The sequence below is a fragment of the Lepus europaeus genome, chromosome 18, assembly GCF_033115175.1.
Source record: "Lepus europaeus isolate LE1 chromosome 18, mLepTim1.pri, whole genome shotgun sequence".
Taxonomy (NCBI): Eukaryota; Metazoa; Chordata; class Mammalia; order Lagomorpha; family Leporidae; genus Lepus; species Lepus europaeus.
Window position 1 is genome coordinate 25,804,444 of NC_084844.1, and position 25,936 is coordinate 25,830,379.

The 25,936-nt window shown below is 58.1% G+C and overlaps 1 protein-coding gene across 1 annotated transcript; it reads right to left on the bottom strand.

The window, feature by feature from the left end:
- Positions 1–6,647: 6,647 nt before the first annotated feature.
- DLX3 (distal-less homeobox 3) lies at positions 6,648–11,403 on the bottom strand. Its single transcript, XM_062216312.1, has 3 exons — positions 10,982–11,403; positions 9,845–10,035; positions 6,648–8,476 (listed from the first exon to the last, which is right to left on the bottom strand). The coding sequence occupies exons 1-3, from the start codon at positions 11,304–11,306 to the stop codon at positions 8,129–8,131; spliced, it is 864 nt and encodes a 287-aa protein (XP_062072296.1). The 5' UTR covers positions 11,307–11,403; the 3' UTR covers positions 6,648–8,128.
- Positions 11,404–25,936: the final 14,533 nt, after the last annotated feature.

The window sequence follows — 25,936 nt, forward strand, 5'->3', positions numbered from 1 at the left end:
TGCAGACTCAAACCAGGCTTCTGACTTCTTCATTCATGAACGTCCGCCCTCCCCCTGCTCCCAGGAACCCCAGATCCCTCCAACTGGACTAAAAAGCAGAGAGAAAATATTTCTTTTGGGATCACGTTGGCACCCCATACCATAGCGCTGGTTCAAGTCCTGGCTGCTCCGCTTCTGTCCCAGCTTCCTGCAATGCATCTGGGAAAGCAGCAGGGGCTGGCCCAAGTGCCTGGGCCCCTGCATCCACGTGGGAGACCCGGATGGAACTCCTGGCTCCTGGCTTCAGCCTGGCACAGCTTTCCTAGTAGAGAGAGGAGTCTGTAGGAGAGCTGCCCTCCTCCACAGAGAAAGAAGGGTCAACTCGGGGCCCCTTGTGGGTGCTTACAGTGCCCACGGCCACCCGGAGGGAGTCCTGACTGCCCACGGTTGATGTGGGTTGTGTCGAGTTCTCATCACTGTGCCAAGCTACATGCTATGGCCTCTGTACGTGCTATTTCATTCTCTCAGCAGCCGGCGCTGTGGCATAGTGGGTGAAGTCCCTGCCTGTGAGAGCCCCAAGCTGCCGCTTTCAATGCCACATCCTCTGTCAGAGTGCTGGTTTCAGTCCCAGCCGCTCCACTTAAGATCCACTTTCCTGGGGTCTGCATTGTGGTGTAGCAGGTAAAGCTGCTGCCTGCAGCGCCCCTGTCCCATATGGACACTGGTTCAAGTCCTGGCTGCTCCTGTTCTGATCCTGTTCTCTGTCATAGCCTGGGAAAGCAGTGGAAGATGGCCCAAGTGCTTGGACTCCTGTACCCTTGTAGGAGATCTGGAAGAAGCTCCTGGCTCCTGGCCTCAGATCAGCCCAGCTCTGGCCATCGAGGCCATTTGGGGAGTGAATCAGCGGATGGAAGACCTCTCTCTCTCTCTCTCTCTGTCTCTCCCTCTGTCTGTAACTCTAACTCTCAAATACATAAATAAAATCTTAGAGAGAGAAAGAGAGAGAGAGATGTGATTAGCTCCATTTTACGGGTGGAGGAAAGTCAGGCTCAGAGGGGGTAAGTGAGTGCACAGCTTCAGTTATCTCATCTGTAAAATGGGATAATAACGGCCCTGCCATTGCCAGGCAGTTGTGAAGATGAAATGAGACAGTGCCTGTGAGAGCTCCGGGTGTAGGGCCCAGCACACAGTAGGCCCTCAGTCAGCCCTTTCGGTGCCCAGCCCTTGGCAGGACCTGTCTGCCCCCAGCAGCTTTGTTCTGCTCTGCCTTCCAGCCTGGGCCCTGCTGACTCCCTCAGCTGCCCCCCCTCTTCCAGCAGAGGGCACCTTACCCTCCCCCTCCCCATCAGGGTGCTGGAGCCCAGGGCAGGCTTTGCTGGCCCCAGGGGCGGGCGTGGGACTGTGCCACACGCACTGCATGACATGGCCAGGCAGCTCGTGTGCGCAGGGAAGGCACGCTGCCGCTGCCGCCGCCGCTGCTGTCCTTTGCCAGGTGCAAGGTGAGCTGCCCAGAGTGGGGGGGCCGCCCCGCCCCCCGTACCAGCTAATCCTCCAGGGTGTGGAGCAAGCGCCCTGCTTATTCAGCAGACACTTCCAGTCCTGCGCTGCTTTGCCCCAGGACACAACCCAGGAATTTGGGCCTCCAGGTCCCACCCCACCTAGTCCCCTCCTTCCAGGCTGCCCTGGGCTCCTCCGCCCGTCCTTGGGCTTCCCACCCCGGCAGAGAGAAGCAGAGAGACTCCAGACCCTTCCTCCGCACCTCCCCGGGCTCTCCTGGCATCAGCCGGCCTGGTCCAGACCCCCTGCCACTCCGGGCAGCCTCCTGGCCTCTGCAGCCGGCCAGGCCAATGGAGGAAAAGCAACGCAGGGACTTCTGATCACTGGGGCCAATCTACTTGCTTCCAGATGACCTCTTGGTTCTGTGAGGGTTTATGGCCCACTCAGCTGTACCTGTCCAGGGACTGGCATTGAGCAGTGGGTTCAGCTGCCGCCTGCAACACTGGCATCCCATAATTTAAGTCCTGGCTGCTCCGCTTCTGATCCAGCTCCCTGCTAATGTGCCCAGGGTGAAAAGCAGAAGAGGATGGCTTGAGTCCTTGGGCCCCTGCACCTGTGTGGGAGACCCAGCTGGAGTTCTAGGCTCCTTTCTTTGGCCTGTCTCAGGCCCTGCCCATTGCAGCCATTTGGGGAAGGAACAAGCAGAAGGAAGATGTCTCTCTCTGTCACTCTGCCTTTCAAACAAATAAATGTGTACTGAAGAATCAACAACAAAACGGTGCCTGTCCAGTCGTGGCCTGGTGGACGTAGGGGAACCCAGCACCTGCCTCTCTGTTGCTGGGTGCGCGTGCGCAGTTGACAGTCTCTGGGCCTGCTTCCTGGTGACTGGAGGAGGCCACACCTGCCGAGGGTGCCAACGCAGGCAGCTCAGGGGCAACCATCAGGTGCTGGGCCTTCCTCCTGTCGCCTTGCCTAAGGCCCAGCAGCCTGGAGAGGGTGCAGCTCTCACACAGAGGTCCCTGGAGCCCTCTACCTCTCCACTCATTCATTCATTCATGCATGCTTGCATGGATCTGGGGCCCACCAGATGTCTTATATTGCAGCTTGTGCTCGGTGTCCAGTGAGGGGGACAGGGCAGTGTCCAGGTGAGCACTGCCCCTAGTTCAGCTCCTGTCCCAGCTCTGCTCTCAGGGACACCTTGGGATAAAAGGCGTCTGCCGGTCCCCCCACCATCCAGCCCGCGGCCCTCCCCAGGGTGAATACAATCGCTCCACGTGGTCCACGCCCACGCCATGGAGCTGAGGACGAAGCAATGAAGCAGGTGTTACCCAGGCTCTGCCCCTCCATGGAGCCGGCAGCGGAGGACTGGAGAGAGTCACCGATGGGTGGTGGCAGTCACGGCTGAGTGACAGGGGAAAGGCCAGGGCTGGGGACCCAGGTCAGAGTGCCGGGAAGCTTTCCCTCCTCCGAAAGTGACCTGCAGGCCTTCTGGCCTCAGCCCGCTCCTGCAAGCCCCTCCCCCACTCTCTGCCGCCAGCCCAGCTCCCCCCTCAGGGGGTCCATGGCCGTGGTCTCCTTGCCCCCTCCCCTGGGGCCCAGGAAACTCAGCTCCAAGCACTTTTTGGCTTCTGAGTCTCGCAGTCCGCAGGCTGCCGGGTGGTTGGTAAACAGCTTATTAAGGTGATTAACGCTGCAATTAAAGCTGGAAAAACAGAGACCAGGGTGCTGGCTGCAGGTTCCTCCTGCTCCTCCCCCTCCTTCTCCCCTTCCCCTCCGATCCCCTCCGGGCTCAGTTGATGCAACTCTGAGCCCTCAGCTGCCGGCCTGGGAGCCAGAGGTGGGGAGGGCGAGCAGCAGGGGTCCTTTCTCAGCTGCTCAGGGCCCCTCCCCCATTCCCCTGTTTTCCTGGACCCTGTGCTGGGCTCTGCAGGGTGGGAGCAAGCAGCTGAGAGGGTGCAGTGCTGAGGGCGTGGCGTGTGCAGGGCTGGGAGTCCTCCAAGGAGGGACCCCAAGTATAGCGTTCGGCTTTCCCCAGTGAGGAGGGCAGGGGCTGTCTCCCCGCCATGAGCCAGGGCAGCTCCCAGCACACCTGGGGGGACCCACAGCCTCTGATCCGTGTCTGCCACAAGGAAGAAGTGTTTGGGGACCTCTGGATCCTGCCCTAGCTGCTGTTCCCAGGCACCCCGTGGAGTCCTGGAGGGGGGATCGATTGCTCCACAGGAGGGGCCCCAGGGAGTGCGTTCCCCAGCCTGCCAGGCTGCTTCCATCTCTTTCAAGGCATAACTCAAACGCCGCCTCTCCCACGCCGCCGCCGCCTTTCCAAGCCTCCTTCTCACTGCTGCCAGCCGCACCTGCCCTCTCCTCCGAGACTCGGTCCAAGTCCTCCCAGGTGGTGTCAGGTGTGCCTGGCTGTGGCCACTCCCAGCCCAGGCTCTGTGCCTGCCTTCACTAGGCTTTGGTCATCTGCGGGACCACCAGGGCCTGGCATACAGCAAGTGCTCAGAAAACAGTGGTTGATTTGTTCTTTCTCGATGCACCTAGAAACGGCGAGGTAACCACCGTGGCAGGGGCAGCCAGGGATCTGGGTCTGAGTCCGGGGTCTGCAGGATTGGGTAGGACAGGAGGCGAGGCGGGGGGGTGGGGGGGCAGGAATGGCCTCTCTCCTGTGGCCAGCAGCAGCAGCCACTTCCATGCGCTGAGCAGGGCTGCCCCTGTACTTGGTACCTCAGCAAGCATTTTACTCACATTATCCCATTTAATTCTCACAACAACGTGGCTAGGTAGGCAGCATTATCCCTACATTATACACGAAGAAACTGAGGAACGGAAAGGTTAGGTGATGTGTCCAAGGTCAAAGTGTCAGAGGCAGGACTCGGATCTGGGTCAGCTGACTCTGGCGTGCACATTCCAGAGCTAGGCGTTCAGCTTCTCCTAGGACCAGCCCAGGGGAAGCCTCAGCGCAGGCCCTCCCCCTGCCATTTCTCCTCCCAGGGAGGAGGGCTGGTGGCCGGGTGGGCGGAGCCACAGTGGCTCCTGCATCTTCCTCAGTTGAGATATAGAAAAGCCCATGAAGAGTACCCATTCTCCAGACAGACCTGGGTTCAAATCCCAGCATGTCCGTGTGAGTGTGTGTGTGTGTGTGTTTGTTATGTGACCAGCAGAGACGGAACCTCTCTGGCCTCAGTTTTCCCTTCTGAAATATGGGCACTTTACCACGCACCTGCCAAGCCATTGTGAGGTTCACCTGCGAAGTACCTGGCGTGGAGCAGGGCTTTAGGAGATGCCACCTGTCCCGGGGTTGGGAGAAGAGCGACGCTTTTCCTAGGACTGCCCCTCTTCCTTCCCTTTCTGCAATGGGTGTGGTCCAGAAGCGCCTGGCAGCCCCCCACCCCGGCCCCCTCTCCCGCACCTTGCCTGGTTCCCCTGCACAGGAGCCCTCACCCTCACCAGGCAGGTGTAGAGGGCAACCTGACAGGCCTGGAGGTGAGGAGAGGAGGAAGGGGAGGTCCGGGGTGGGGCTGACCCCGCAGGAGGTCACCTGGGCAGTTAATCCAGCCTGACAACACCGGGATGAGCCGGGAGGAATTAGGCAGCTTACAACATCCTTTCATCCCTAGCTGCCCGCCCAGCCTCCCTCCTTCCTTCCTCTCTCTTTCTGCCCTTCTTCCCCCCTCTCCCTCCCCTTGCTGGCAGCCCAGCCCTAATAAAATGCAGTGTCTCCAGCGAGTCTGCCGGCTGCTCCTGCCTGCACGCAGCCCTCAAACCCAACTGCCCGGCTCAGCCCCGCCTGGCAGCTGCCACCTTAACCCTTGCCAGCCCGGCTGGCGTCCGTGGGCTGAGGGCCCTCCTCCCTTCCGCCTCCCTCAGGGCATGGGGTAAGGGAGGAGAGGGCCTGCTTTCTGAGAGGGAGGAGAAGGGTGGCCTGGGAGGGGATGGGGGGGGTTCTCGTGAGCTCTTCCAGGGGACCCCAATATCTGTGTGGCCATCACTGTCCAATCCACCCCTGCTGTGAGCTGGAGACACCCCCCCCCAAGCCTCCTCATCTACATTCTGCTCTGTGCCTCTCAGCAGTGCCAGAGGTCACCAGGGTGGGGATTCGTACTCCCATTTGACAGATGAGGAAACCCAGGGCCTGCCTGGGAGGGTCCAGACTGAGCTGGGTCACCTCAGCTACCGGGCGGTGCTGCTTGATCGGCTCCACTTTTTCCATTACAGGCGCTTCCTCTGCCGTGTGTGTGTGTGTGTGTGCGCGCACCTGTGTCGGGTGAGCTGTGTCTCTTGGAGCATTCCGGCTTTGACTGTGTCCTTTGGGTGAGGCTGCTGTGCCTCAGGTGTGTGTGTGTGTGTGTCCAGGGCTGTGACAGCAGGCGACAGTCCCTGGGTCTTGAGTGAGAGTCCGTGTGTGTCACGGTGGAGAGATGTGGGTGTCGTGGTGCGCGTGTGCATTAACTCCAGTGCGTGGATTTACACCGGCTCCCCTCTGTGCCGAGACGTGGCGGTGCTCACATAGCCTCCCATCTCCCCTGCCCTCTCCACTTCTTGTCTCCCCGGGCTGGAGCTCAGCTCCTGGAGGAGGAGGAAGGCAGCACCGTTGGTCCAGGTAGTCCACAGCAGCAGAGGCAGCAGGGCTCGGACCCATGGCCCATGGGGACCACAGGGTCCCCGCCAGGCACTGGAGCAGTGGCATTCCCTCGTTCCAAGCTGGAAGGGGTACCCGGGAGGGTGAGGGGCCAGGAGTGCCTGCGCGTGGAGGCAGGGGGTTTACATGCGTGTGCAAACACGTCTGCGGGTGAGCTTAAGATCAAAGAGCAGCCCTGAGGTGACCTGGCAGCCATGGTGGCGGCAGTGGCGGTGGCGGTGGCCACTGGCTGGCAGGGAACGCCAAGCCTCCAGGCACCACAGAATCGGGGCCACCACGGCTAGAAGCCTCCCACCTTGGCTCACCCAGATTGGGGGCAGCCTTGGGGCCGACACACCTGCCACTCGCAGCCAGGTGCAGCCCAGTGCCATCGGCCAGTAGCGAGTTCCAGGGCTGGGGGCTATCTCCCCTGGAGTCCACCCCTCACCCCCCACGCCGGCCAGATGCCTCCCCAACTCCCAGGCCCTCCCAACAAGCGTCGTTGGCCACCAGCCTGTAGTTCAAAGAGCTCAGTGGTTCTTTCCCTCTTTTTTTTTTTTTTTTATTAACATTATATATAAAGATGGGTCCAGTAGGAAGGCAGGAATGAGAAGGCTGGGAGGGCCGACAGCTGGCCCGTCCCTGTCCCCCTGGGTGAGACTCTTGGAGACCCACGTCTGTCTGTCTGTGTCCTCGCTCCTGCACCTCCCGCGAGAGGCGATGCAGCCAGAGCCCACAACCCTGTCTCAGCTCTCACCGCACAGGGCGATCCGTCCGGGCGCCCGGGAGGAAAGGGTCACATAAATAGGAAACCACAGGAGGGAGGAGGCTGCTCCCTCTTACTCTTAGCAAAAATACTTACTGTATATATAGCCACGGCACCCACCTCGGCTTTTCTTCCCTGCTTCACCCTCGGCACGGTGGAGGAAAGCTGGGAGGGGGCACCAGGGCAGGGAAGGGGTGGCGCCTCCAGCCCCCCCAGGCAGCCACCCCTACCGCTAAAGGCACAGAGTTAGAATCCCTTCTCTCCCGGGCACTGCACGCCCCCCCACTTCGCCAGCTCTGTCTCCAAGAGCACCGGAAAGGGGGTGTTGGGGGGGGCTTGTCTTGCCTGGTTCGTCTCCATGGAGATTTGGGGTTTGGCGCCAAGGCCGCCAACTTACTGGAGGAGGGAGGAGTAGGTGAGGTGGGGGTGGGGGTGGGGGGGCAGGACCAAGCAGCCCCCGCAAGGGGACGTTGGATCCTATCTGGTAACAATGCCCTTTGCTTTCCTAGTGTTCAACAGCTTTCAAAACCAAAGTTGTGCAAAGTCCTGTACAGGAAAGAAACAGTCCTTAGGAGAAATATCGGCGACCCTTTCCCCTCGCCCATCAGAGTGGAGGAGCGGAGGGAGGGGGCTCTTCCCTCTAAGCCACAAACATGAGCAGATCCCCACACTTGGGGCGTTCTCTTTGGTTTTCCCCTCAAATCTTCAGTGAGGGCCAGAAGTGCAGAGTGGGGGCCGGCTCCCCCCCACCCTGAGGCCGGTCGCGATGTCCGATGTCTTGTGTTTTGGCAGTGAGGGCCTGCTTAGGAAGGAGGGGGCCGCAGGTGGCTGAGGAGGAGCCAGGCCCGGTGGGTTCGGGATCCACGGCCCCCGGCACCCCAGCCCCACCTGCAGGCTCCCCACGGTGTCCCCCGTGCCAGGCATCTTCAGTCTGGGAAGGTGATGAGCCACAGAAAGGCCACCCAGGCTCCAGGAGCAGAAGGGGAACAGCTGTTCCCGCTGGGGTGGGAGGCTCCAACATCTGGAGGGGCACTCCCGGACCCAGGCAGGGGAGGGAGGTGCAGGGGACATCCTTGGTCCAGGCAAACGTCATCTGTCATCGGGAAGCTCTTGGGTCCCTGGAGGAAGGGGCAAGGGAGGAGGAAAGGGGGTGCCTTTCCCGCGTGCTCCTTGGTGATTCCTGAGTGTCGGCTAGGACGGAGGCACCTTCCGCCCGGTCCCGGGGTTGGGGGAGCTCCTTCGTAGGGGGCGCAGGCCAGACCGGGCACTCAGTACACAGCCCCAGGGTTGGGCGGGGGCCCGGGAGAGGCGTGGTGCAGGGTGGCTGGCTGAGGCGGCTGCTGCTGTAAGTGGGGTCCACTCAGGTTCTGTGTGTGGTACCACGAGTTGGTGGGGTCGTCCAGGTAGCTGGGGGAAGCACTGTACGGGAGCGGCGGGGGCAGCTGGCTGCGGGCAGGGGCCGGAGTGGAGTGCGAGGAGGTGTCCCAGAGGGCCGGTGAGGGCGGCGAGTTGCAGGCCATGGAGTCGCTGTTGTTGGGACTATGCTCCAGGGGCACCTCCCCGTTCTTGTAGAGCTTCTTGAACTTGGAGCGGCGGTTCTGGAACCAGATTTTCACCTGGCCGGGGGAAGGAAGGGATGCTGGTTAGCCTTTGGGAACCCTGAAGGAAGACCCTGTGGGAAGGCCAGCCCCGAGCAGGCGGGGGCCAGCACCAAGGAAGCTGGCTCCCCCCATCAGGGCCGGAACTGGAGCCAGGGGCTCTGTCCTGCCGCTTGCTCGGTGTGACCTTGGCCAAGCTGCTGGGCCTCTCTGGTTCTCGCATCCCTCTCTACTGCTCAGGACTGGGGTGTGGGGGTGGGAGGGTGATGGCAGCACCCCTGCCTATGTCTTGGGGTCATTCAGAGACTCAAATAAATCCGGACATACAGAAAGCTCTGAAGCAAGCACTCCGAAAAGGCTGCCCAAGCTGGGGGGGGGGGGTGTGGGGGGGCGGTGTGTGGCATCCCATGCACCTTAGCTCCCATGGGCAGAGGCAGGCACACCACAGAGACACACGCACCCACACACACACCACCACACTCAGCAGCGTACCCAACCACAGCTCAGCACAGACACCCCCCCACCATGAGCACCCACAGTCCCACACCTGGGCTTCACCCGTGACCTAGGGACTCGGGAGCAGGTGAGCCACGGGTCCCCACGTGTCCCCTGGGGTATCTCCCCCTCCCGGCGCGACTCCCCACCCCATGACTGGTACAAACAATGAATCAGCTCCTCCGGCTGACCCAGATTCCCCGCGGCCCAGGCCCCACGCAGCCAGCCGCAGCCCGGGCCCGCCTGTCCACACCTGTAGGGAGCCGGGCGGCCGCCACTCCTCCCTGAGCACTGCCAGGCTGCTGGGGCTCTGGCGACAGCCGGGGGCGGAGGGGAGCCTCCTACTCTGGACTCCCCACATCCCTTTGGCTGGGAAGCCCTCTTGGCTCCCGGGAGAGGTGGGCTGGAGCATGTGGGTGCTGAGCAGGTGTGCACCCATTTTAGCATCTGTACTCCCCAGTGTGCACTCACACATACGCGTGCCTTCCACCTTTGTACCCAGTGACCCTGAATGACCATCCTCACGGGGCATTCCCATGAGTGTGCAAACCACCAGCATGTGTCTGAACACACATGTGTGGACATGCGCCCTGCCCCCCCCCCAAACACACACACACACAGACTATCCTGGGGGAGAAACACAACATGCCTGAGGTGTGACCAGCACTGCTGGGGAGCTGGGGATTCGGGGCTGAGGGGGACATCTCTGCTTGTAACAGCCACACACTGTTTGCACAGGTTGCAAACTGCACGTTGCAACAGAGATTGAGGCTTGGAGGGCCCCACCGCACAGGCAAAGGTTCCAGGAACCTGCAGGACTCTGTACGAGGCCAGCCAGGCTCAAAGGCAACTGGGGAGCCCCAGGGTCCCGCGCCCCGACCCAACACCCACCTGTGTCTGCGTGAGGCCCAGCTGCGCGGCCAGCTCGGCCCGCTCGGGCAGCGCCAGGTACTGTGCCTTCTGGAAACGGCGCTGCAGGGCGGCCAGCTGGTAGCTGGAGTAGATGGTGCGGGGCTTTCGGACTTTCTTGGGCTTCCCGTTCACCATGCGCACCTCGGCTTCCGGCTCCTCCTTCACCGACACTACGAGGGGAACGCACCGGGGAGAAGGGCGACTCAGCCTGGGCCTGCGCCTTCTGCGCCCTCCAGGGTCCCCGCGGGACGGCCAGCCCCCGCCCCAGCTCGCCGGTTCGCCGCGGGATGTCTCGGGGCCGCGGCGACAGAGCCGGGCCGGCGGCCGCCCACGCCGCGGCGCTCCCGGCTCCGCGCCCGGCCCCTGGAGCGCTGTCCCTGGCGCCAGCAGCCGCCCGCGCGAGCACCGCGGTGGCTTCGCGCACGACGCCTTCCCGGATCGCCTCCCGGCCCCCGGGCTCCGCGCTGGCCACCCTCTCCGTGCCCCATCGCGCCGCGGCCGCCACTCTCCCTGTCTCCCGTCCCCTCCCTTCAACTTTCTTTTTTGGAAGAGTTTTGGATCTTCGGGAAAGTTTCAAGATAGTCCCCCCCCCCCCTTTCTCTTCCTTCTTCCTTTGTGTCCCCTTCGTTCGTTCCCGTTCCCCTTCCCTCGCTCCCTCGGTCCGTCCGTCCCTTCCCCAGCCTCCCTGCGCTCTCAGCCCCCGGCGGCCCGCGCCCTCTCGCTCTAGATCGCCACCTTTTCTCTCTGCTTCTCTCTCTCGGCTTCCCTCCGCTCAGCCACCCTTGGGTGGGCCTTCCTCCACGTCTCCCCTCACCTCCACCCGCGGCTCCCCAGCCCCTATCCCAAGTCGAGTCCCTGGAGCTGGCCCTGTCCCGTGCCGGCCGGAGCGCCGCGAGGTCACCTCGGCGAGGAGGCGCCCCGACAAGCCGCAGCCCGCGCCCTCCTCTGCGGCTCGCCCGACGCGCGCCTGGCGGGCAGCCCCCAGCCTGTCTCCTCCGGCGGCCATCGGAGCCACCTTCTCAGCCCACGTCTGCCCCTCGAAGCCGTCCTGCCTCGTGCGGCCCGCCAGGCTCCCAGCGGCGGCTCCCACCCTGCCCGCGACCCCGCGGCGCTCACCAGGGTCTTGCGCCGGCAGTGGCTGCTCGCGGTAGGCGCCGTATTGCCGGTAGGACGCTCCGTAGGTATATTCCGACTTGGGCGAGTAAGCGCCCGTGCCTGCAAGCCCGTTGAGATTGAACTGGTGGTGGTAGGTGTAGGGGTTCACGGTCTGGCCGTAGGGCTGGCCCGCGTAGTAGTCGTGCTGGGGAGCGCTGTAGTAGCCCAGGTCGGTGACCGAGGACTCGGGCAGCGTGGGCGAGTCCTTGGAGCCCGCATGGCAGCTCAGCGAGCTGGAGATGTCGGTGAGGATGCTGCTGAGCTTGCGATCGAAGGAGCCGCTCATCCTGGCGGGCGCCGACCTTCCGCGGGCTGGCCTCGGCCGGGGGAGCGCCCGGGAGGCGGAGGAGACGAGGCGGGGGTGTGCGTGTCCAGAGGGCGAGGGGAGGGCCCGGCCTGCGTCTCGGGGGAGGGGGCGGCCGAGGGGCGCTTAGACCATCGCCAGCCGTGGGGGCCGTCGCCGCGCGCCTGTCCTCGCGTCCCAAGCCACAGTCAAATGCTGCCAGCTCCGCCCGGCCAGCCGGTTATACACTCAATGTTGGAGTCGAGAGGGAGGCTCCTGCGCGCTGATTGGCTGCAAGTCTTGCCTCGGAGGCAAAACATGCTCTCTGGCTCTCTCGCCCTCTCTCTCCCCATTCTTTGTTGTTACCCAAAACGCACACACGCACACACACACAGCGCCTTCTCCTGTCGCTCCAACTCAGATGACCCTTGCGGGTGGGGGCTCTTTGGAGGGGGCTGCTCTGTAGAGCTCCCCCCCCCAGGGCCTGTCAATCTGTTTCCCTGGCTGGGGCAGGACTTGGGTGCAGTGGGGGAAGGAAGGGACTTTGTCTACTGGGTGTGTGTGAGGAGGGAGGTGGGGGCGTGTGTGTGCGCGCATGTGTGTGTACATGTGTGTGCACCATGCAAAGGACAGGCAACTCACCCTGCTCAGAGTGGACTCTGGGCACTTGATAACGGCATCCCCCTTCTTAAAATCAGAAGAAAAGAAAAAGAACTTTAAGTTGAAGGAAATGTTTGAAATGTTTGGATATATATTAATATACTATCTTACAATGCGGTCATAAAGCATAGTTTAATCTTTAAAAAAAAATTTTTTTTTAATGAATGGAAGGAAGTGGACAGGGCCGGAGTATGATTGTCGACTATCGTGGGTCCACCGTGCTTCTTCCTGGCGGAGGGACAATCCCGCTGGAGAAGGCCTGGGGCCGGGGCAGGTCGGTGTGCACTTAGGGGCTGATGGGGAGGCTGGTGCACCAGCTGTCCGGTGATAACCTCAGCGGCTGCCAAACTGTGTGTGCGAGTTTCAGATCCGGTCTGAAGGCAGCAGGGGCCCTGGGGCTCCCATGAGGTTGGGTGGGACACAGGCTGGCCTCGTCACCGGGGTGCAGTAACACCAGGGGCAGAGTCTGTGCATTCCGGGTCAGCCTGGGCAGAGTGGCGTTTCTGGGGAGCCAGGGTCTGGGCTGCTTGTACGCAGGGTGTGTGATGTGAGGGTTCCATGCATTGCACAGCACTCGGAGTTGTGTATTGATGCAGGAGTGTGTGTGTGTGTGTGTGTGTGAGAGAGAGAGAGCGAGCGAGCGAGCATGCCTGGTAGCCTGTGGGGGTAGCAGTGGGTGTGTGAACGTGCAGCTGTGTGCTGACCTCCCAGTACCTCCCCCCCACACACGCCGAGACCATGATGCTCGCCCCTCACTAGGGCTCCCGAGGAGGAGGCCCCTCCCTGCAGACCCCCAGCTCCTAGTTCTGCCCGTCCCACAAAGCCTGTCCCAGGGTCACCCTCGCTGCTCCGGACGCCTATCCCCTTCTCCGTTCCACCCCCACTTCTGCTTTCCTCCGGGGGAGGGAAAATTCCTCCAAATCTCAAGTCCCAGCCTCCCCCCCCCCATCCTACTGTCCCCTTCCCGGCCTCTGACGGCCAGCGGTGAGGACAGCAGTGCGAGGGCGCCTCCACGCGGCTGCTCCTGGACCCTGCAGCATCTCAAGCCCGGCGTCTGCCCCAGCCCCAGGGAGGGGTCTCAGGCGCAGACCCCGGGGGTCGGTCAGGGGGCTTTGTAGCCTTTCCCAAGTCAGATTCACGCGACTGTCTGCCGGGGCTGAAGAGTCCTTGAGAGGGGCGACGGGCGGGGGCGGGGGCGGCGGCCGCGGCGTGGGAAAGGTGGGGGCGGGGGCGGACGAGGGGAGCGCTATCTGCCCGTCTATCTCAGCGTCCCCCAGCCCTATCGCCCGCCGCTGCGAGCCCGTGGCGGGGCGAGTTGCCACCCGCTCCGGGTGCCCTCTGTTCTGCTGCCAACAGGGCGCCCAGAGAGCCCGCGGCGACGCGGGCAGGAAGGGCACTGGGCGGGCCGGCTCCCCTCCACCCTGCTCCAGGATGGGAGCAGGGAGGCGGCAGGAACCTGCTTTGGAGCCCCCACTCCTACCCCCGGCCAGGCCCACCCCCAGAAGGGACAGCGTGGGGCATGCCTTTCTCAAGGGCTCCTTCATTCCTGTATCAGGGCTCTGTGGCCTCACCTGCCAGGCCCACTCCCCAATGCCCCCTGAGTACAGGGAAGGCACCCTGGGCTGGGAGCCTGCCGTCCTGAAATGCCCTGGGGGACAACTTCCAAGCCCCATTCCACTGGGGGAATTCTGAGAATTCTAGAAATGGAGGGAAATTGCAACCCAAAACGCTCAGATGAGCAATTCAACAATTGTTTGGAACTGTGAGGATGACATCTGGTCCCTGCCACCGCTGTGGGCTCCAAGATGCCAGGGACCGGCTGTCCAGTGCTCCCTTCCAGACACCTGGGACCGAACTCAGTGGATATTCATTGAGCGAGTGAATGGACACCTTACTGCCAGGTCACCCTGGCACGGCTGCAGCAGGTTTGGCAGGGCTAGGACAGAGGGGTCAGGGCAGGCACAGGCGTTGAGCTGCCCCCTCCGGGGTCAGAGCACAAGCAGCTGCCCAGCTGTGGCCATGAATATGCCCCGCAAGGGGCCTCTTGGGCCAGCAGGTCTGGCGCCATCAACTCCCGAGCGGGTGTCTACTGGCTCAGGGCCGTGAGGTAGCTAGAGGATGCAGTGGGGCCAGTGCCACCCACCAGGCCTCACCTGGGCCAACAAGATGAGCAGGTGCCAGCCAGCCAGAGACTTGGCCCTGGAGGCGCGCGGGGGGGGGGGGGGGGGCCAGGAGCAGCCTGGGCTGGCGCCTGTGGAAGGCTGGGGGGAGCAAGAGACCACTTTGGCCGGTGCTCAGATCACGGTATGCTGCCCACACTGTTTCTGGCACCAAGAAGAGGTACCCTGTTGAAGCAAGCTATTCCCTGGAGCCCAGGTATCACGCCACCTGTGGGCACTGCCTAAGGGGGAGGGACTCAGGGAGGAGCCTTCAGGGGCCTCTGCGTCCGCCTTGCCTGAGGAGCTGGCGCCATCTAGTGGTCAGTGTGAGGAAGCCGTGTCAGCTCCTCTGGGGGAGCCGGACCTGGGCCACAGGGGAGCAGCAGGGGCAGGGCCATTATGCCCAGAACTGTATTCTTAATGCTTGTTTTAATTTTTATCCTAGTTTTATGTATTTGAAAGGCATAGTCACAGAAAGGGAGACAGGAAACCATACAGTGGTTTACTCCCCAGTGGCCCAACAGCCAGAGCTGGGCCACACGGAAGCCAGGAGTCTCTAACTCCATCCGGGTCTCCCACGTGGGCAGCAGGGGTCCCAGCACTTGGACCATCTTCGCTGCTTTCCCAGGTGCAACAGCAGGGAGCCAGAAGCCGGCTCAGAAGCAGAGCAGCCATGACCCGCACCGACGCTCATGGGTGCCAGCAGCTTACACGGCCGTGCCTCAGCGCCAGGTCCACCTTTGCAATTCTCCTTTCCATACGCTGACTCAGCTAGTTCTTACCTTCAGTAACTTCATAGCGAGGGAAAATTCAGCAAGCAATGTCGGACTGTTAAATATCAACAGCTTGTGAAAACATTTGCCAGACGGTCCAATGCCTTCTATAGATTTTTAAAAAAGAGTGTGTGTATTTGGAAACATTTATCTTTTACATTTACCAACTTTTTTTTTTTAGCAATTATATATAAATTACCTAAAGAACTATAATATTAGACACGCATCGTTACTGAGTCACGATCCTGCCGGAGGACGGCTCTGGAAGCTAGATCGGACTTCAGAGGCATCCGTGAGCATTGCAACAGACCCTCACCCATATGGTTTGCTTTGAAGTCAACAGCACACCTTTACGATTTCACATCTCCAGCACAAATAAGTAGCTTTGGCTTGCTCAGCAAACCCAAGCACAGGCCCGTCAAGGACTCTGAAAACACCTTCAGTCTCTCTTTTTTTATTTATTTTTAAATCTTTTTTGAAAAAGATTATTTATTTATTTGAAGGAAAGAGATACAGAGAGGCAGAGGCAGAGAGAGAGAGAGAGAGATCCTCCATCCGCTGGTTCACTCCCCAAATGGCTGCAATGGCCAGAGCTGGGCTGATCCAAAGCCAGGGATCAAGAGCTTCTTCCAGGTCTCCCACATGGATGCAGGATCCCAAGGACTTGGGCCATCTTCTGCTGCTTTCCCAGGCCACAGTAGAGAGCTGGATCGGAAATGGAGCAGCCGGGACTTGAACTGGTACCCATATGGGAGGCCGGTGCCACAGGAAGAAGCTTAGCCTACTATGCCACAGCACTGGTTCCTCCTTGCCTTTTAAATAAAATGCAAACAAATGAATGAAAAACTAATTTTAAAAGAAGATACTGCCACATAGCTCTCTCAAGCAGTTGTGTCATTAGCTCAATCTGTTGTGAACCTGTTGCTCCCAGCATGCTTTGGGGCTCCTGGGAAGAGCTGTGGGGGCAGGAGTGGGTTACAGGCTACAGGGTCTGCAAAACCAGCAGAGAGGCCAGGGTTGGAGAGGTTAACCGGGGCCTTCGGCATCTCAGGGCAAGTGGAGCCACCCACAGTGGGGGGATGGTTCAGAAGGAGGGGGAGGACACCGGCCAAGAGGCCAAGGTGGGGGGGGTCCCCTGGCAGCAGTGGGGCGGGGGGCAGGGGACAGGCAGAGGGAGCTGGTATGGGGGAGGCCTGGGGAGCGCTTGGAGGCGGCCAGGAGGCTGGAGTCCGGCCAGCGAGGCCAGACGGCGCTGTGAAGTTGGGGTGGGCATGATGAAGACTGAGTGGTCCCCTCTGGTTGGGGGCCTCAGGGTGGGGGCACCCACAGGCTGTTAGCGGCTGAGGGGCAAGAGGGAGGGGAGGAAGAAGACAGGTGTGGGTAAGGTCAGGATGGCTGCAGAGGGGAGGTGGAGCCCGAGGGGATTTGGCACCAGGGGTGGGGCTTGAGCTAGTGTGGTTTAAGTGGGAGCAAGGCTGTTTGGATGTCAGTTACGGCAGCCCATAAAGGCAGCTAATCAAGAGCACCTCCCCCAGGAGGCAGGAGGGGAAGGATCTGGAAGGATCTAGAAGGCTTTGGAAGCTCACCCCGGGGAACGGCCTTACAGAGCACCGTCTCCACCACTGAGTCAGGTGTGGGTAAAGAGCTGAGCTGTGGCCTCTGTGTGCCAGCACTATTGGAAGCTTCTACACAGAGGGGCTCGTCTGCAGCTCCCAGCCACCTTCTCTTTTCTGCCTTTTGCTAGGGGGAAACTGAGGCACAGGCAGCTCAGCGGTAGATTGGAGGTTTGCGCCCAGGCGGTCTGCCTCTTAGCCTCTGGGGGTGGGCTGCTGCGCCTGCAGGGTGCTGGCTACGGGGTTGCTTGTTAGGCTCTGCTCCTGCTTGCACTGCTCAGCAGGGAGACAGCGCCGGCCCAGGTGTACCAGGGCACCTGCAGGGGTGAAGTCAAAGCTGGTGAGAGAGGAGGCGTGAGACCAGGATTTAGGGAGAGTGGAGAAAGGCAAGCTGCCACAGCAACCAGGGAGTGTGCAGAAAGATGGCCATGTCTAAAGTGTAGGGGCTGCCCCAGCCTGGCCAGGACACACGAGGATGTCTGGGGGTGCTGGAGCCTTCTCAGGCCCCGGATGTAGCAGAGCGCTGTGCAGCCAGGCTCGGGGGATGGCTTTGGGCCGTGGGCCTGGCCAGGGCGGAGGCTGGGTTGGCAGCAGGGAGAGAAGGTGTCTGGGGCAGTCTGAGTGCAGCCAGGAGGGAGGGGAGCGCAGAGGGGACAAGGGCTCCAGGCTGCACGTCCCTAGAGACCAGGGGCAGGCAGAACGGGGACGGTGGAAGGGAGTGTGGGAGGCTGGGGTTTAAGGTTTTGGACTGAGAGCGGGTCCGGGCAGTGACAGGTACTGGAGGTGGATTTATCCAGAGGCTAACAGAGCTGAAGCCTTGGAGCCTGGGGGAGGCTGATGCATGGGCCTTAAAGCTGTTGGCACTAGAAAAACCTGATGCAGTTAATAAAAATCTCGATAAATAGACTTTCCTGGTTCATGGAGAGTAAGACTTAATTTTGATTTGTTTGTGTTTAGATTTGTTTCTATGAAAAGCAGAGAGAGAGAGAGAGAGAGAGAGAGAGAGAGAGATGGAGGCCAGGCCAAGCCTAAGCCAGGAGTCTGGAATTCCATCCGAGTCTCCCACATGGGCGGGGGCCCAAGTTCTGGGGCCATCATCTGCTGCCTCCTACCTTAGCAGGAAGTTGGGTCTTAAGTGGAGCAGCTGGGATTGGAACCAGCAGTTCAATATAGGATGTGGCATTGCAAGTGCTGGCTTAACCACTGCATCAGAGCACTGGCTGCTCAATATTAAGATGTCAGTTTTGGGTCCTGCACTGTGGTGTAGTGGGTAAAGCCGCCGCCTGCAGTGCCAGCATCCCATATGGGTGCCGGTTGGAATCCCTGCTACAACACTTCCCATCCAGCTTTCTGCTATGGCCTGGGAAAGCAACAGAAGATGCCCCTGCACCCATGTGGGAGACCCAGAAGAAGCTCCTGGCTCCTGACTTCGGATCAGCCCAGCTCTGGCCATTGTGGCCAGTTGGGGAGTGAACCAGCGCATGGAAGACCTTTCTCTCTCCCTCTCTCTCTCTCTCTCTCTCTCTCTCTCTTGCTCTGCCTCTCCTCTCTCTGTGTAACTCTGACTTTCAAATAAATAAATAAATCTTTTTTTTTTTTTAAAGAAGTATGACAGTGCTGGGAGAGCAGACAAGTAGATCAATGGGACAGAACGTGGAGCCTAGGAACAGAACCACGCTCAGCCCGTCCACCCTCCTCTGACCCAGGAACACAGACAATTCCAGGGGAAGAATTGTCTCGCCGACAGAAGGTTCTAGAACAACTGGAGATCCCGTGCAAAACAGGAAGTTAGAACCAGCTCGGATGCCTTTCCCCAAGACTAACTCAAAATAGAGCTCAGACCTAACTATAGCACACAAAACTATACAACCATAGGAGACAGGCCAAGAAAGACCCTAAGTGGTCTCAAATCTGGCAACAGGTTTTCAGCTGTCACACCAAAGGTGCGACACACACAAAGAAACATCGGTAAGTAAGATGTTAACGTGGACACCCTGCTCAGCAGGGTGCTGGGGCTGGACCTCAGGCTGGATTCTGGTGCCCTGAAGTTGCCGGGACTTTGGCTGTGACCCCTGCTTTCGGCCTGATGGATAGGAGCGGACGATGCAGACATTGGAGGTGAAAGAGTGCTGTCTCCCGTCACGGCTGGGCCTGCGGGAGCTGCGGGATGACTCCTGCTGGCCTGGAGGAGACCTTTCAGGCCAGGGATCTGAGAAGGGCTAGCCTGAGACCTTCAGGCCAGGGATCTGAGAAGAGCTAGCCTGAGACCTGAGGCCTTTCTCTGCGGTTCCCTTTCCTGGGAGTATCGAGGCAGCCTCACCAGCAGCCCTGTCTGGAGAAGCAGCTGGAGAAACTTTGGGCAAGTCGATGCCATCCTCTTGCCTTGGGGATTCACAGGATCTCTCCTAGGCCTGGGATCCCTCCAGGCCTGAGATGTTGAAAGGACTTTGGGTGCTAACATTGTCCTTGGCAGGTTTGAAGGCTTCAGGAGAAACCATGCAAACAGCCTTAGATGTTTTCAAAATGCAACAGATAAAAACTCTGGGAGACATTTGTTTCCAAAATAAATCAGATATATCTGCTATGAAAAAAAAAAAAAAAGAATGAAGCAACATGCCACAGACTAGATAAAATCTTTGCAAAACACATATCGGAAGGACTTGCATCCAAAATTTACAAAGCCTTGGGGAGGGTGCTGTGGTGCAGCAGGTTAAGCAGCCGCTCGGGACACCTGCATCCCTTACGAGAGCACTGGCTCAATCCTGGCTCCCTTGCTTCAGATCCAGCTCCCTGCTAATGCATCTGGGAGGCCATGGATGATGGCCAAGTGCTCAGGCCCCTGCATCCACATGGGAGACCCAGATACAGTTCCTGGCTTTGGTCTGGCCCAGCTCTGCCTGTTGTGGCATTTGGAGAGTAAACCAGTGGATGGAAGATCTCTTTGTCTCTTCCTCTCTCTCTGTCACCCTGACTTTCAGATGGATGGATGGATAGATGGATGGATGGTTGAATCTTAGACTAGTATTATTGCCCTAAAAATCTGTATTCCACCTGGTCATCCCTCCTCCCTTCTCTGAACCCCTGTGACCCCTGGTCTTTGTCACTGTCTCTTACTGGAAATTTCCCAGAATACCATCAGTGGTGGAGAGAGTGGTGGGGCCACCCAAGACCCCCCCACCAACCCGACTGCCCTGGTTCCTGCCCATTCCCAAGCCTGGTTCACCAGTACCCACTGGGCAAGTGCATCATGGATATGCTGTCAATATACTCTTTGGCTTTTTAAAGTCATTTGATGAAGTTATCTATATATGGAGGCATAGAGGAAAAAGGCAAAAGCACTTAGCACACACACACAGAAACATTATACTTAATGGAGACATTTTATAAGTAAAACTTTTTCTTGTAAAGTGAAGAGACAGACAGACAGATCGTCTGTCAGCTTGGTTGCTCCCCAAATGCCTACAACAGCTTGGACTGCACCAAGTAAAGCCAGGAGCCTGGAACTCAATGTGGGTCTCCCACCCGGGGGCAGGAACCGACTACTTGAGCTGTCACCTCCCGCCCGCCAGGGTGTGGAGTAGCAAGAAGCTGGAATCAGGGGCTGGGGCTCATACCCAGGCACCCCGACATAGGAAGCAGATGTCCTGAGTGAAAGCTTTCTCTCTCTCTCTCTCTTCTTTTAAAGATTTATTATTTTATTTGAAAGGCAGAGTTGCAGAGAGAAAGAGGCGGGGGGGGAGGGGAGGAGACAGAGAGAGAGAGCGAGAGAGAGGTCTTTCATCTGCTGGTTCACTTCCCAGATGGCTGCAATGGCCGGAGCTGTGCCAAACTGAAGCCAGGAGCCAGGAGCTTCTTCCAGGTCTCCCACATGAGTGCAGGGCCCCAAGGACTTGGGCCATCTTCCACTGCTTTCCCAGGTGTATTGGCAAGGAGCTGGATCAGAAGTGGAGCAGCCGAGACTAGAACTGGCACCCATATGGGACCCCGGCACTTCAGGCTGGGGCTTTAACCTGCTGTGCCACAGTGCCAGCCCCTGAGTATAGATGTGACAAATCCTTGGGTGTACACGAAGAACTAAAAGTCAGCCTTATGTAAAAAGAATGCTATGCCTTGCTTGAGTGGGATTTAGTCCAGCAACGCAAGGACGGCTTGGCTCAGTATTTGAAAATTAATCAGCATAATCTACCCTATTTGCAGCCTAATGAATAAAAAAAGCACAGCATCTTATTGTCTGATGCAGAAAAAAAGTGACAACTTTAACACACATTCATGATGAAAACTGTCACGAAACTAGGAATACAGGAGAATTAACTTGATTTTTAAAAAATCCATAGAAAAGCTGCAGCTAACGCACTTCATGGGAAAAGACTGAATGTCGTACTCCAAAGCAGAGGAACAGAGCAAGGACGGCGCCCGCCCACTGTGACTCCTATTAGCAGAGGACACAGTGCTGTGCAATAAAATCCCCAGGGGAATCTCACCCTGGAGATTCCTGGAACCAGTAAACGGATTCAGCAGAATCAAAGGATCCCAGATCAACTTGCAAACCAAAGCGCACTCCCACACATGGACAGTGACCACGGCGAATACTGGGACCACGCTTTCTTTTGTTTTTTAGAAATCTTTATTATATTTTCTTATTTGAAAGGCATTTACAGAGAGAGAGAGAGAGAGAGAGGAGGGTGGGGGAGAGAGAGAGAGAGAGAGAGGTCTTCCATTCATTGGTTCACTCCCCAAATGGCCACAACAGTCGGGACTGGGCCAGGCTGAAGCCATGAGCCTGGAACTCCATCTTGGTCTCCCTCATGGGTGGCAGAGGCCCAGGTACTTGGGCCATCCTCTGCTGCCCTCCCAGGTGCATTAGCAGGGAGCAGAAGTGGAGCCGCCGGGACTTGAACTGGTGCTAATACAGGATAGCAGCATTGTATGTAGTGCCTTAACCCACCACACCACAGCACCAGCCCTGTGGCCATGCTTTGTAAGAGCTCAGATAATGAAAATTAGAACGATGATAATACTAGTGCCAAAGATGACAATACAACACCAATGACATCGCTGGGAGAAAAAGACTAAGGAACCGTGTTATTTAAATTTTATTTATTAATTTAAAATTTTAGTTGTACTGAGAGAGAGTAGAGGACAGAAAGAATGAGCTTCCATTCTCTGAGTCACCCCCTGAATGCATCAGGTGGGAGCCCATTTGCAGGAAGCTGGAATCAGAAGTGGAGGTGCAGGCTGGCGCCGTAGATTAACAGGCTAATCCTCCGCCTTGCGGCGCCGGCACACCAGGTTCTAGTCCCGGTTGGGGCGCTGGATTCTATCCTGGTTGCCCCTCTTCCAGGCCAGCTCTCTGCTATGGCCCGGGAAGGCAGTGAAGGATGGCCCAAGTCCTTGGGCCCTGCACCCGCATGGGAGACCAGGAGAAGCACCTGGCTCCTGGTTTCGGATCAGCGAGATGCGTCGGCCATAGCGGCCATTGGAGGGTGAACCAGCGGCAAAAACGAAGACCTTTCTCTCTGTCTCTCTCTCTCACTGTCCACTCTGCCTGTCAAAAAAAAAAAAAAAAAAAAAAAAAAAAAGACCCAGGACTTACCTTTGAAAAAAAAAAAAAAGTGGAGGTGGGATATGAAGCCATGAGATGCAGACATCTTAATTGCTATGCCAAACACTCACCCCTACTTTAAATAATCAGATAATTAATTAGGGAGACAGAGATGAGTTCCCACGCACCGGTTCACTTCCCAGATGGGCACAGTGGCCAGGGCTGGGCCAGGCTGAAGCTGGAAGCCAGGAGCCCCATTCAAGTCTCCCACGTGGGAGGCAGAGACTCAAGCACTGGAGCCATCACCGCTGGCGCCTGGGGCTGCATTAGCAGGAAGCTGGAGTCAGGAGCTGGAGCTGGGACTCAGACCCAGGTCCTCTGCTGTGGGGCAGGGATGTCTTCACTGCAAGGCCAAATACCTGCCCCTAGTAAATCATCATCGTTATCTTCTTTTTTTTTTTAAGATTTATTTATTTATTTGAAAGACAGAGTTGCAGAGAGGCAGAGGCAGAGAGAGAGAGAGAGAGAGAGGTTTTCCATATGCTGGTTCACTCTCCAGATGGCTGCAATGGCGGGGGTTGCGCCGATCCGAAGCCAGGAGCCAGGAGCTTCTTCCAGATCTCCCACGTGGGTGCAAGGGCCCAAGCACTTGGGCCATCTTCTGCTGCTTTCCCAGGCCATAGCAGAGAGCTGGATCGGAAGTGGAGTAGCTGGGACTAGAACCGGCGCCCATATGGGATGCCGGTGTTGCATGTGGCAGCTTTACCCACTATGCCACAGCACTGGCCCCCAATTCATATTCTTAAAAGGGCAAGATAACACCATCCTTCTGTAAGCTGGAACTACATTATGAATAAGAATGGAGAAAGAGGCTACAGTAAATCAGAAAATTCTATGCTGTTTCTCCAAAACTGTTTGCTGCTCCGTGGGAGACCATCAGCATGAACTTGACTCTTCTGGGTGTTCACTGCCATTGGCCAGGTTGTGCAAGTCACTGTAAGATGGAAGAGCGGGTGCTCAGGGGAAGCACCGCCCGGGTCTGTTATCCCTAGACCCCCTCCAGCCTCTCTCCCACCGGGGCGGTGAGCACTCACACCAACGTAAAATAACTCATCGTCTGGACATCAGACTGCTGCAGAACTAAGAACAAATGTCTCTCGGGAAAGAACAGGCACGCTGGATAGGACTTTCTTAAGTTTCTCCACCAAACCTGCAAACTTACTCAGAGTGCAACCTTGATCCCACTCATCCCAGCCTCCTCTGTGTTGAAGGTTGGAAGTGCTTTCCCTATGGAGAATTAAACCTCCGACGGCCTCCACCGTGCTTCCAAGTATTTAAAAAGTGCAGATGCTGCAGGATGAGTTTCTAGGAGCAGAAGAGCTGAGTGGTAAGCAGCTGGTCCATTGACGGAAACCCGCAGATACGAAGTCCAAGGACATTTTTTAAGACCACAGATTAATTTCTACCTGCCTAAAAACCTGCTATTGCCAACCTGGAAAATCCTGAGTAGTCCACAGGCCAGGCTCACTTTTTTTTTTTTTAATTTTAAATTTTTTTTTTAATTTTTGACAGGCAGAGTGGACAGTGAGAGAGAGAGAGAGAGACAGAGAGAAAGGTCTTCCTTTTGCCGTTGGTTCACCCTCCAATGGCCGCCGCGGTAGGTGCGCTGCGGCCGGCACACCGCGCTGATCCAATGGCAGGAGCCAGGTACTTATCCTGGTCTCCCATGGGGTGCAGGGCCCAAGGACTTGGGCCATCCTCCACTGCACTCCCTGGCCACAGCAGAGAGCTGGCCTGGAAGAGGGGCAACCAGGACAGGATCGGTGCCCCGACCGGGACTAGAACCCGGTGTGCCGGCACCGCAAGGCGGAGCAGGCTCACTTTTTGTTTTAAAGATTTATTGACTTGAAAGGCAGAGTTATGGAGGGTGGGGGGGAGACAGAGACAGAGAGGTCTTCCATCCACTGGTTCACTCCCCAGATGGCTGCAACGGCCAGGCTGAAGCCAGGAGCCAGGAGCTTCTTCTGGATCTTCCACATGAGTGCAGGGGCCCAAGGTCTCGGGCCATCCATCGCTGCTTCTCCCACGTGCATTAGCAGGGAGACGGATCGGAAGTGGAGCAGCCGGGACTTGAACTGGTGACCATATGAGATAAGATGCCAGCATTGCAGGCAGAGGCTTAACTCATTACCCCACAGTGCCGGCCCCTCACTTAAAACAAATGCAGTCTACTTGAAAGGGAGAGAGAGAACGAGAGCAAGAGCAACAGAGAGAGAGAGAGAGAGAGAGAGAGAGCGAGCCAGTCAGGAGTTCAGAACTCCAAATGTGCCTTCCACAAGGATGGCAGGAACCCAAGCACTTGGGCCATCATCCTGTGCCTCCCAGGATGTGCATTAGGAAGAAGCGGGGTGGGAAACTGGGTCACTAGGACTCCCACCGCACCTGCCCGGGAGATGCGGGAGCCCCAAGCTGCGGTGACAGCAGCCCCACTTAAGGGTTCTGTCGAGAGGACGTCTGACACAAGAAGCATTTGTAAAACAGGTCTTGATGAAAGCAGAGCTCCAGGTCAAAGCGGATTTTACATTTCACCAACACCCACGGGACGAGCAAGACGTCCAGGGCCGCAGGCACTTCGGAGGAGCGCCATCAGGCCGGAAACACAGAGGTGAATTGTCCGGCCCCGGCACGGGCCAGACAGAAACCTGGCAGTGGTTGTCTCTTTTTCTATGATGTGCAAGAAATGTGTTCCACTTGGCTTCCTTAGGTTCTCCTTTTTAACAGCATTACAGGTCTGTTTCTTAAGAATACACAAGAATATACAGTGTAGCAGGTGAAGCCACCGCCTGCAGTGCCGGCATCCCATGTGGGCCCCAGTTTGAGTCCCAGCTGCTCCTCTTCTGATCCAGTTCTCTGCTATGGCCTGGGAAAGCAGTAGAGGTAGAGGATGGCCCAAGTCCTTGGGCTCCTGCACCCACGTGGGAGACCTGGAAGAAGCTCCTGGCTCCTGGCTTTGGATCGGCGCAGCCCCCGCCATTGCAGCCATTTGGGGAGTGAACCAGAGGGTAGAAGACCTCTCTCTCTTTCTCTACCTCTGCCTCTGCCTCTCTGTAACTCTGCCTTTCAAATAAAATAAATAAATCTTTCTTTTTTAAAAAAAGAATATACAATGAGATAAGCCTGCAGCACTTAAATATCCAATAAAGAGTTAAAGTCAACTGTCTATCAGAAGACAGTGCTGTAGATATTATATTTTCTCACCCACGGTATTTGTTTAATTGGTTGTGCCATTAATCAGTATTCATTGCTGTAAACTAGTCCTATTGCTCATGGATGGAAAGGAAATAAGAAATCATAGATAATGTCAAGTAAACCTGTTGTGTCTGCGCATTAAAGGCATAGATTCTATTGGATATAATAGTACTGTGTTTTCTATCTTTTGTCTAGGATGTCTGGGTCCTAGGCCAGCTCTCTATGCAGCTGGTCCCTCTCAGGTGAGGATGCTCGCAAGCCAAATCCAGGGTGGCACTTAGGGCTCGGAGCGCCAGTGATGTCACTGGGTCCCCACCATCTGCCATCTGCTGCCCATGCCCCCGGCTCGTGCTGACGTCACCCTCACCCGGCTCCCAGACACAGCCCTGCCCTCCGCCTCCCTGGGGACCCTGACTGAGCTCACAGTGGTGTCTCCTGAGGGAGTGGCCGAGCCTGCTCAGCGTGGGAGGCAGGCTGCAGGGAGCCAGCCCTGTCCAGCAGGCATCCAGAGAGCGAGGCGGTTCCGGACCGGGAAGCCGAGGGCTCCTTACCATAAGAGGGAATGGCTGCAGCGCCGGCCAGCGCTCTGTCTGCGCCGGCCATTACCTCTTTGGCCGGGAGCCAAAGTGCCTTCCGC

What these genes read in the sequence shown, in the direction of transcription:
- DLX3 (XM_062216312.1), bottom strand. Translation starts at nt 11,306, where the DNA reads ATGAGCGGCTCCTTCGATCGCAAGCTCAGCAGCATCCTCACCGACATC. An exon ending in ACTGCCGGCGCAAGACCCTG is followed by an intron (nt 10,036 to 10,981) that starts GTGAGCGCCGCG and finishes TTCCCCTCGTAG; the next exon opens with TGTCGGTGAAGGAGGAGCCG. An exon ending in TGGGCCTCACGCAGACACAG is followed by an intron (nt 8,477 to 9,844) that starts GTGGGTGTTGGG and finishes TCCCCCGGCCAG; the next exon opens with GTGAAAATCTGGTTCCAGAA.